The 12,302-nt window shown below is 37.4% G+C and overlaps 1 protein-coding gene across 5 annotated transcripts in view; it reads left to right on the forward strand.

The window, feature by feature from the left end:
* LOC150108512 (hepatocyte growth factor receptor-like) overlaps positions 1-12,302 on the forward strand; it is a 186,795-nt gene that overhangs the window by 128,466 nt on the left and 46,027 nt on the right. For all 5 annotated transcript variants that reach the window (XM_090415937.1, XM_090415934.1, XM_090415933.1 and 2 more), the window contains exons 12-13: positions 114-278; positions 2,336-2,591. In XM_090415937.1, the coding sequence (XP_090272063.1) occupies positions 114-278; positions 2,336-2,591 (421 nt within the window). The remainder of the gene's footprint in view (positions 1-113; positions 279-2,335; positions 2,592-12,302) is intronic.

Raw genomic sequence — 12,302 nt, forward strand, 5'->3', positions numbered from 1 at the left:
TATTACTAAAGAGTGACATAATACAAATATTATAAGGAAGACAATTTCATTTAGTCAAATGAATTTTATGAAAGTTTTCATATAGACTTTAATAATTTTTTTCTTACTTTCAGGGAGAAAATCTTAATTTTGCTTATAGCACAAAGGATATCCACATCATCATTAATGGTACTGCATTTTGTAATGTCACACGCTTAACAGAGGATACTGCTCACTGCATTTTACCACCTGTAAAATGGAATACAAGCAACTTTAATAGTTCCAGAGTTTCTGTTGAGGTGGGATTTCTTTACTTATAATTGTGTTATTCTTATGATTGGATGTCATTAACAGTGTATGAAATTTGATAGGATCCCTAATGATATTCTCAGGTTGTACACAATAAATAAATAAATACAGATAATTAATATTAACTCCAAATAGTACATCAAGAGGCATGATTCCATATTTTAAGAAAAGGATAAATATTAATAAAACCCAAATTGTGTAAAAAAAAGTACAAATTAAACCATAAAATCATATTGATGCATTAGTCATACATACTATAGCACACACAAATTGTTTGGACTTAACTTCTAGTTTATTATATATGCTATCCATAGCATAAACAGTAATCAAAGTCTGTAGGCACTAATTTAGCTGATTTACTAGAAATTGGTGTTATGTGTCTCATTTAAAAAAAAATATGTTGTTAAATTAAAAGAAATACAACTGTAACACACACACACATACATATACTGCTAGTAACTATATGCATGTGAGTCTGTTTAGTCACTTAGCAGCAAATTTTCTCTTTTGATTTTTCAACACTCCTGTTGAAAAATCACTGCTATAAAGGTGACACTTGTTTTAGCATGCTTGTTGAGCAAAATGCAAAACAGTTATTGCTATGGCACTTTGGTTGACTCCCATTATGAGATCAATATAAAAAATAAATACATTAAAGCATTCATGGAAAGCAAAATGAGAGATTGAAGAACCTATAAGCCATCAGTGTCATGTGTGTGTTTGGGGGGGGGGATGTTCCCTATTCTGATTTAAATAAGCCTTGTGGTTCATCAGAATATCATGCTTCCTGCATACCCACACTCGTTTCTTCCTCTATTTCTCTTACATGGACCAGCAAATCATTAGAAAATGCCTCCCCAGCTTGGAAATGGATGCTAGTGTGTGATGATCAGGGTCCTCACCACTGCTGAGGTGGTAAGGTGTAGGTGTAACCAGACTGCTGTAACCAGAACACTGCAAAATACTAGCACGCCCATTGGGTTGCCCTTCAACCACTCAGAGCATCACAATTGAAGGCAGTATTTACCAATACAGAGTGATGTTGTAGAGGAAGTACGAAGAAATCTAGCTGAACATTACATTCAGAAATACAAATGCCAGAAACTCCTTTCAAATAATTTGTTCAAGGTGCATGAGAAAGGAAGGAAGGAGGGAGGGAGGGGGGGGGAGAGAGAGAGAGTCTCTGTAGACTGAGTTTTTTTTTATCTCCCACTTACAAAAGGTTATATAGTACTTTGGGCAGATTCTTTATAATTTTTTAATTTTTCTTTTGCATTTATTTATATATATTTTTCTATAGGTCAAAATCCTGCTATAGCAACTGAACCTAGAACTTCTTCAAACCACTCCAGATCTCCAATAAGTAGGAGCAGTGATCTTACATCAGGTGATGAAATTCATCTGCTACCTCAAAATAATTACAAACATCTATGCCCACCAAACATCAGGGCAGCAATTAGCTTCTGTTTACCTTTCCCACTTACACAAGAGGCCACAAAGCCTATAGCGGATCAGTACAGTGGGGGGGGGGGACTCTGTGTAGTCAGAAAGCCGACATGCTCAAAGAATATGGCAGTTGATGATATTATGAATAAACTTAGCTACCAATGTTAATATCAATGCACATATTCAAATTATCATGCATTTTTATTTCACAAAATAAAAAATGCAGTATATAGAAATTATTTTATATTTCAGTAATCATAACCACAGCAGACAGTAATACATACTGTACTTGGTAATAATTATACTTGTGAATCTAATTAAAGAATAAAATTTACCAAAGATAGATATTTATAATAACAAAAACCTAAAATCAGTTTTTTTTTTTTTTTTTTAACCTATAAACAGAACTCATCTTTGGAAGCTCTGTAGAAGATGAAATTATGCTCTCTTCAAATGCTGTAGTTATATATATTCTTATATGATGATAATAATATAAGAATAACAAAAATCAAAACAACATTGTTTTTTAAATTTTATTATATCCTGTAATAATTGCCCATGTTCCCATGTGTTCTAAGAAGTCTTATTATTTGTATTTCAGGTTCATGCTGGTAAACAGCATTTTAATTTAGGCTATTTGGAATTTGTTACAAGAATGCCTGCATCTTCTACTACAACAATTATAGCTATTGTCATTTCTGTATTTACAGTATTAGTTCTGTGTATACTTATTATTATTTACTTGAGAAAACATAAAAGGAACAAAAGAAAATGTGATTCTTCTTACATGGTTACTTACACTGCTGACAGAGGTGGTATTGAAAGAGGTTCATCTCGGCGAAGACAGGAAACTAATGGTAGGCATAACTTAAAATGCTACTAAAACTCATATTTATTGAGAAAAGGCCTTAAAATGCTTCATCTTTGTTTTAAAATTTATTCAAAAGAAGGATATTTTCCGCATGAATTACAAAAGTTCATGTTTAGAGCAAATGTTAGTTTGCATACGTGGTACAAAATATGAATATTCTATATGTTTGATTCATCTGATTAACTATTCATTCATATATTTATTTCAACAAATTTGCCAAACTGACATTTGCACTAACAAATGTTTCTGAGGATATTATAGCATTATGCCAGCTGAAAGGATATGTATTCTTTACATTGCATTCTAGTGCTTACTAGATAAGCTATGCAAAGGCTTATATTTTTGCTTTTTATTGGTGCTTTCCTCCTTAGTGTTTCACTGAACTGACATTTTCAAACTGATTGGTGGTTCTTTAAGATTTCTGTCTGGTCTCTGTGAGTTTCAAACTAGTGAGCTCAAAACATTCGTGCAAGATCAATGAAAAACATTAAAAAAAAATAACTAATAAAATGCAAAAATGATATAAGTAATATAGCAGCACCAAGGCAGTACTAAAAACTCATTCTTGTTACTTACCTGACATAATGCTATCTCAGAAATTTGGGTATTTTTACTGCCCTTTTCAGTTCTCTCAACCTATTGAAATAAATAAATGAAATATATAGATATTTTATCCTTCTTTTAAAAATATTAACACCGAGATTTAACTTTTTTTTTTCTATACTTTCTCATATGGAATAAGGTGTTTGGAGAGATTCCTAAATTTATATTTAAAATTATTATTGTAATACTGTAACCTTTTCAAGAGAATCAAGAACTTTTTTCAAGGGAGATTCTCTTCCAGCCCATGCAGTTACTAAATGTTTTCTTTGAAACATTCACAAAAGATGCTATCATAACATATGCCATGAGCAAAATGTGGACCACACATGCTTCCCAGCCACACTCTTACTCAATTTCCATGGATGATTCTCTGAGTTTTCCTTCCTACCTGCTATGAGCTGTAAACATTTACTTAGGTCTATACAGTAAGATCCCCTTACCAATGCATATGCTTCTGTCATAACCCTTCTCTTCTATTTATTACTCATACTTTGAAGACCATGTTTCCTTAATCTCGTCTTATATGTACAGTATCATAGGTCAGATATCATCTTGGTTACCAACTGTTGTATGTTTTCATTTGTTTCTTCATCTCTTCCAAATCCCAGTGAGCACAGTATTCAATATTTCACCTTATGAAAGCCTTGTAAAGTGAGTGAATAACTTCTTTATTCCTACAAATTAGTGTTATCTTCAACATTGTAGTTATCTGATGATACCTTAGTAGTGCGACCCTTGACCTTTACCTCTGTGTGTACTATCACTCCCAGGTCTCTAGCTTCATTGACTACTACTTGTAGCAAATTATCATTATTATAATACACTGCTACTGCAGTGTCCTCAGTTCAAAATGTATAATCTATCTCTTACCAACATTGACCTGATATTATTTGCTTGTAGAATTAATTTCCTACGATCAGCCTGCAGGATTATGCATTAGAAATGTTCCTTATGAAAATCAGAACTTGCCATTATTGGCAAATAATATTAATATACATATATATATATATATATTATTATTATTATATATATATATATTTCTTTCTTTCTTAATCCTCCTCTTTTACCTTTTATGGTGTCGAGGTAATTATTCATGCAACCTCAGCCATACTCGAGGATAAGGTGGTAAGCCCTGTGCCTCCCTAGTGTGTCCTATGTCTGTAGATGCATGTGTTCACAGGGCAGGTTGGCCAGTTCTGGAGGACAAAAAACCTAAGTTTCCAGATGGAAAAAACTCCCCACCTCCATATGAGACCAGCTAACTCACCTTTCATTGAAAGAGACTAGATAAAGATTCTTCATGTCACTCACAGGAATCAAACCAGGTTTTCCGACCAAAGGGCTTTATCTATACCAACTGAGTGACGGAGGCTCCATATATATATATATATATATATATATATTTATTCATTCATTCAGACCAACTCCAATATTATTAGTGTATAAGTTAAACAATGATGGCCCAAGTATTAAACCCTGTGATATTCCATTGATCAACCCTGCTCTTAGATAGCACCTCAATAGATCACTTTCTAATACGTGTCAGTTGTCCACTCTCCTAACCATTTAACAAACTTACTTCACATATCCATCCCTTTGAGTTTGTCAAAATCAAGATTATTTGACAAAATCCAGAAATATTTTTGTATTTATTCCATATATCAGACTCTGCAGTCACTCTGTTATGTAATGTGACTAAATTGTGAAAGCAAGATCTATCATTAACAAAGCCATGCTGTCCTCTATAGAGAATCAACATGCTATCTACTACCTCTGGATGAGAATTCTAATTAGTCTCTCCAACACTGTAATGACCACCCAGACATCATCATCATCAGATTTCTACCATGTACCCTCAAGGGGTGTACAGGATATGATAGTACTACATGAAAAATTTACATAATTACTAACTTCCTATCTACAATTTTTCTCCAAATCAGTCTGTTACCTCTCAACATTCCAACATTATCAGATCTTATATTTCTATCTTTTAAGGCACACTTTTCACTGTATCAATCCACCTATATCTTGGTCTTCCTCTGGGGTCTTTTTCTTGCCAACCTGGCAGAAAACACTTGTTTTGCTAATCTTTCCTTGCCTATTCTGTTTAAGTGACCATACCACCTGAGATTAGCTCTGCTAATGCATTCCTGGATGCTGACAATGTCAAGTTCTTTCCTAATCTCCCCATTTTTAATATGATATTGCCATTGATGCCATCTGTTCATGTCCCTAGTCTTTCTCAGGACGCTCATATCTGCAGTCTCTAGTCTTTGGTCAAGTGTTTTACTTCTGCCCCAGCTCTCAGATCTATAAGTTAAAATTGGTTTGAACACTGTCTTGTATACAGCTGATTTAGTGTTTTGACTAATTTCTCTCTTATTCCATATAAATTTATTCAATTGACTTCCTACCACACCAGCTTTATTGATTCTGTTGTCTATTTTCATATTTAATTTACCATCTTCACTAAAAATGCTGACCCACTAGCGCCTGACCCACTAGCGCCCCGAGAGGGCGCTAGTGGGTCAGGCGCTACGAACGTGCTTTGAAGAGCTCCTGATTCAGATAAGTTTTACTAGGAATAATTAAGTATATATGCGTAATTGTTTAAGTAAGAGCGGCTGTAAACGTTGTACGCTACCGATAGTATTAGTGTGGGTTTTTTTTTTTCTTGCTTAAACTAAATACGAAAACGTTAATATTAGACCTAGTAACCTGCAGAGAAAAAAAAATGGCGGCTGCATTGTCATTCCATGATTTTAATTTGGATTTCAGTAGGTTCGTTAAGTGTGAGGTCTGTTATATGTATTCCTTCGATTACATAAATGATTTGTGGATGTTTAGTGCGGATGGAAGAAGGGTGTGTGCGAAATGTGACCTGAACGAGGAATTGATGAATGCGAATATGAAGTTGATGACAGAAAGTGCTAGTACCGATTGTGTCGTGAGTGCACGTTTGAAAGAGAATGGCGAGAAAGACAGGCGAAAAAATGTTAAAAAATCAGGAAAAAAGAAAAAGAGCGATTTGACAACCGTAACGGATGTTAAAAGGGACGAAAGTGAGGCGGAAAGAAACGAAATTGAGAGAACGAATGAAAGTAGAAATGGCGTGGTGCAGAAACCGCAAGTAAAAAAAATCGAAAGAATGAATGATAGCGAAAAAAGAATGACTGATGGCGAAAGTTGGACGCATGTTGGAACGAAAGTACTAAACCAAAGAAAGATGAATGACAGTAAAAGTGAAAAGAATGATAGCGAAAGTTGGACGCATGTTAGTCCGAAAGTACGGAAACAAAGAAAGATATGTGAGAGTGAAAGTGAGAAGAATGACAGTGAAAGTTGGACGTATGTTGGACCGAAAGTACGGAAACAAAGAAGGATGAATGAGAGGGAAAGTGAGAAGAGAGGGTCGAGAGTTAGAAAGTTAGAAAGATTTAATGATAGAGTGAATGTGTCGCGAGGTTCAGAAGGTGAATTGGATTGGATGAAGCAAGAAATGAAATGGATGCGGAATGAAATTAAGAGAATGCAGGTCAAAACTATTAAAATAAATCATGATGGCATGAAAGAGTTAACAAAAGATGAGCGAGTGGCGTTGTATGGCGACTCCATTATTAAAGGTGTGCTAGAGGATAAAATGCACAAGGTATGTTTTCCAGGCGGTAAAATGAGTAGAGTGATTGAGGCATTGAACATGAGGCGGGAACGAGCAAAAGAGTTAATTGTATTAATTGGAACAAATGATTTGAGAGAGAACAAAGAGCATGTCAAAATGAATGTCAGGAGACTGCTTGGAAAGATAAAGGAGAATAGTGTGACAGGAAGGGTGGTCAGTGTGTTGCCTAGGTATGATTGTGGTGAAATGAGGCAGAGAGCAAGGATTATGAATGATATTCTGGCTGAAATGTGTGAGGAGATGGGAGTACAGTTTGTTAATGTGTGGAATGAGTTTGAGGGACGAAGTGAGCTGTATGGGAGCGATGGACTGCATTTGAGTGGTTATGGTGTGAGTCGCTTGGAGAGACTGCTGCTGGAAGGTAGAGAAGTGAATAGAGAGAATGAATCAGATCAAGAGGGGAGTGATGTGGAAGAGCAGGAGAGTAAGACAGGAGAGATTGAAGGAGTGGAAATGAATGGGGAAGTGAGTGGTATGAGTATAGATAATGAGAGAATGGGTGTGCAAGACGAGCAGGGAAACGGGGAGGCTCAGGGTGGACAGGGATACACAGCGTGAGAAAGGTGGATGCTCCAAGAGGAGGTGAGAGAATGTGTAGGCAGGAAAGTAATGGGATGATCAGGGATCAAAAGGAAACAGATGGAATTGCAAAGGGTTCTAAAATGAAGAAGCAGAAAGGGAAATGGCCCCAGTCCAGCATGGAGAGATCACATCGAGTGAGTGGTATCAGTGGAACCAGCTGTAGATCCAGAAATGAGTTGTTGTGTTTGTATACCAATGCTAGAAGTATAAGAAACAAGGCGGATGAAATGGTTGCACTAATTGCGTCTGTGCACCCAGAGATTGTCGGAATAAGTGAGACATGGTTAGATGAGGATGACATCCTGACAGGAATAGAGATGGAAAGGTATGATGTGTTTCGTGAGGATAGAAGGGGTAAAAAGGGAGGGGGAGTGCTATTGATGATAGAGAAAGAGTTATGTCCATACAAGGTAGAGATGCAAGGGGGAAATGGGGCCAGTGGTTTTGAGGCAGTATGGTGTGAGATAGAGGTGAATAGAATCAAATACTTGGTGGGATGTTGTTATAGACCTGGTAATGTGGATGGTGGTGATAGTGAAATGTATAGTCAAATAAGCCAAGCAAATAAGAAAAGGGTGATCATTATGGGTGATTTTAATTATGGCAATATAGACTGGAATGAAGAGATAGCAACTGGAAGTAAAGAAAATGAGTTTCTTGAGTTTCTGAGGGATAACTACCTCAGACAGTATGTAACAGAGGGCACAAGAGGATTAAGGGTCTTGGATTTGGTCATCTCATCGGAGGATGTAATTATCAATGAGGTATCAAATCATCCACCAATTGGTGAAAGTGACCATGAGGTGATTACTTGGGTGGTTGCCAGCAGTGCAAGGACCCCTGTGAAAAAAGGGTATATGTGGAACTACAAGGGGGGTGATTATGAAGAGCTCAGGAGACAGCTTGCAGGTGTAGCATGGAATGAGGAGTTAGCTGGAAAAGAGATCAATGCAGCTTGGGGGATTTTCAAAAAATATTTAGTGGATGCAATGTCTAAATGTATACCACGGGTGAGAAGGTTAAATAAGTTAGGTGTGAGATGGATGAATAAAGAGATTAAGCATGCAATACAGAGAAAAAGGGCATTGTGGAGGCAGCATAAGAGAAGTGGAAGTAACCAATTTCATGAGTTCTACAAAGACCAGGCAAGGAGAGTGACTTGGTTGGTGAGAGTAGCTAAAGAGAGGTATGAACAGCAGTTAGCTAATGAAGCTAAAAAGAATCCTAGGGAGTTCTTTCGATATGTAGCCAGCAAAAGAAAGAATGATTATGGAAGGATGACATTGATTGGAGGAAATGGTATAAAGACAGCTGTTGCAGAATGTGTGGTGGAGATACTTAATGAGCAGTTCATAAAGATCTTTCAATCTTGTGAATGTGAATTCATGGAGAGATTAAGAGCAGTTGATGATGGGGAGGAGAGACTGACTGTAAGTGAGCAAGAGGTGTTTGGGGAGTTGAGTAAACTAGATGTAAATAAGGCTGTGGGACTTGATAATATATCACCGCGTATTCTGAAGGAATGTGCCAGAGAGTTGACACCTGCCTTGACATATTTTTTTAATATGAGTCTTGCACTTGGTCAAGTCCCTAAAGAGTGGAAGGAGGGCAAGATTGTGCCACTTCATAAAGGAGGTGATCGAACTCAAGCATCAAACTATAGGCCTATCTGTGTGTCGGGTGTTGTGGTTAAGTTGTTGGAGAAGCTTGTGAGAGCTAGAATCCAGAGTTGGGTTGACAACAATGGTATAATCTTTGATGGACAGCATGGATTTGCTAAAGGGAGGTCGTGTTTTAGTAATCTACTTACTTATTACAATAAAGTGACTGCTTCCTTGGACAGAGGAGAAGGATACACAGTAATATACTTGGATTTCGCAAAAGCTTTTGATAGAGTGCCTCATGATAAGTTGACAGTCAAACTAGAGCAGATGGGGTTGGATATTAGATTAGTGCATTGGATTGGAGACTGGCTATCTGATAGGTATCAACAAGTTGTGTATGGGGGTGCAATATCCAGGAAAAGGAAAGTCACTAGTGGAGTGCCTCAGGGATCTGTTTTAGGGCCATTACTATTTAACTTGTATATTAATGATATTGGCGAAGATTTGGATGGAGATATTCAGTTGTTTGCAGATGATGCAAAGTTGGGAAGAACCATAAAGAGTAGTGAAGATGTTGTGGCCTTGCAAGAAGACTTGAATAAATTGAGTGATTGGGCAAGCAAATGGGGGTGTGAGTTCAATGTTGCAAAATGTAAGGTTTTAAAATTTGGAAAACAAAGATGGGATGCAGAATTTATGCTTGGTAAGAATATATTGTTGGAAGTAGAGGAAATAAGAGATCTGGGAGTGATAGTGGATAAGGATCTAAAATTTAGGGGTCACATCGCCAAAATTGTGAAGACAACACAAAGACTTCTGGGAATGATGAGGAGGACACTGACGTGTAGAAGTAGGGAGATTCTTGTTCCATTGTATAAGGCTTTGATTAGGCCACACATGGACTATTGTGCCCAGATTTGGTCACCTGGTTTTCAGAAGGATGAGGAGATGTTGGAAAGGGTCCAAAGGCGACTGACTAAGGTAGTTTCTGACCTCTGGAATGTCGAGTATGAGGAAAGATTGAAAAGATGTAATTTGCAGAGACTAGTGGAGAGAAGGAAGAGGGGAGATATGATAGAGACCTACAAGTTGGTAAGGGGTTGCTATAGGATCAATGGTGGAGAAGTTCTACAGCGAATAGTGGGAGATCAGGGGAGAACCAGAGGTCATCCCTGGAAACTGTATAAAGAGGGTGTGAGTAGGGGAGTGAGAGGCAGGTTTTTTTCGTGCAGAGTTGTGAATGATTGGAATGCCTTGCCTGAGAGTGTGGTGTCTGCAAGGAGTTTGAATGTGTTTAAGACCCGGTATGATGAGATGTGTGTGAGATAAAAGGACCTCCTAGATGAGTCTTTGACTCCATGAGGTCTTGTTTAATAATAATAATATTTAGAAGTATAACATCATCTGCATAAAGGAAAGAGCTGAGATTAACATCTCCAATTTTGATATCAGGTTTAATACCACTTTCCTTCATAATGTGATCCATATAGATAATGAATAACAGAGGGGATAATGTACATCCTTGTCTGACACCAGATTTAACATTAAACCATCTTTCTGTACTTCCTTCAATTCTAACTGCTGACTTACAACTCAAATAAAGACTAAGTATTGCTTGATATAATGTACCATTGACACCATATAACTGTAGCATATTGAATAGTTTCTCTCTTGGCACCTTGTCATATGCCTTTTCCAGATCTACAAAACTTAAATACAGATCTTAGTTATATTGCTATGATTTCTCGACAGTTTGTTGTAAAGTGAAGATCTGATCCTGACAGCTTCTGTTTGGCCTGAATCTAGCTTGTTCTTCACCAAGCTTTTCTTCCACAATCCTTCTCAACCGTTTCTCAAGTATGCTTGCGTAAATCTTGCCAGGAACACTCATTAGGGAAATACCTCAGTAATTCTCACATTCAGTTTTATTTCCCTTTTTATATATGGGCACTATTAGAGCTCTACTCCAATCATCGATTAATCCAATCCAATCTACTCCAGGCCTTCTGAACTATGCAGTGCAGCCACTGTAAGACATTTATACCTCCATACTTGAGCATTTCTGGTTGGATATCATCTACTCCAGCTGCCTTTGCACATTTCAGTTCTTTGATGTCTTTTTCTACTTCAAGTATGGATATGTATCTCAGGGTGGACAAGGGTACACAGCGTGAGAAAGGCGGATACTCCAAGAGGAGGTGAGAGCATTAGTAGGCAGGAAAGGAATGGGATGACCAGGGATCAAGAGGAAACAGTTGGAGTTGAAAAGGGTTCTAAAATGAAGAAGCAGAAAGGGAAATGGCCCCAGTCTAGCATGAAGAGATCACATCGAGTGAGTGGTATCAGTGGAACTAGCTGTAGATCCATAAATGAGTTGTTGTGTTTGTATACCAATGCTAGAAGTATAAGAAACAAGGCAGATGAAATGGTTGCCCTAATTGCGTCTGTTCACCCAAAGATTGTCGGAATAAGTGAGACATGGTTGGAAGAGGATGACATCCTGACAGGAATAGAGATGGAAGGGTATGATGTGTTTCGTGAGGATAGAAGGGGTAAAAAGGGAGAGGGGAGTGCTATTAATGATAGAGAAAGAGTTATGTCCATACAAAGTAGAGATGCAAGATGGAAATAGTGCCAGTGGTTTTGAGGCAGTATAGTGTGAGATAGAGGCGAATGGAATCAAATACTTGGTGGGATGTTGTTATAGGCCAGTTAATGTGGATGGTAGTGATAGTGAAATGTATAGTCAAATTTGCCAAGCAAATAAGAAAAGGGTGATCATTATGGGTGATTTTAATTATGGCAATATAGACTGGAATGATGAGATAGCAACTGGAAGTAAAGAAAATGAGTTTCTTGACTTTTTGAGGGATAACTACCTCAGACAGTATGTAACAGAGGGCACACGAGGATTAAGGGTCTTGGATTTGGTCATCTCTTCAGAGGATGTAATTATAAATGAGGTGACAAATCATCCACCAATTGGTGAGAGTGACCATGAGGTGATTACCTGGGTGGTTGCCAGTAGTGCGAGAGTGTGAGGACCCCTGTGAGAAAAGGGTATATGTGGAACTACAAGGGGGTGATTATGAAGAGCTCAGGAGACAGCTTGCGGATGTAGAATGGAATGAGGAGTTAGCTGGAAAAGAGATCAATGCAGCTTAGGGAATTTTCAAAAACTATCTAGCAGATGCAATGTCTAAATGTATTCCAAGGGTGAGAAGGTTAA

Source organism: Typopeltis vanoorti, chromosome 3, assembly GCF_054136105.1.
Source record: "Typopeltis vanoorti isolate ZY-2024b chromosome 3, IOZ_Tvanoo_1.0, whole genome shotgun sequence".
Classification (NCBI taxonomy): domain Eukaryota; kingdom Metazoa; phylum Arthropoda; class Arachnida; order Uropygi; family Thelyphonidae; genus Typopeltis; species Typopeltis vanoorti.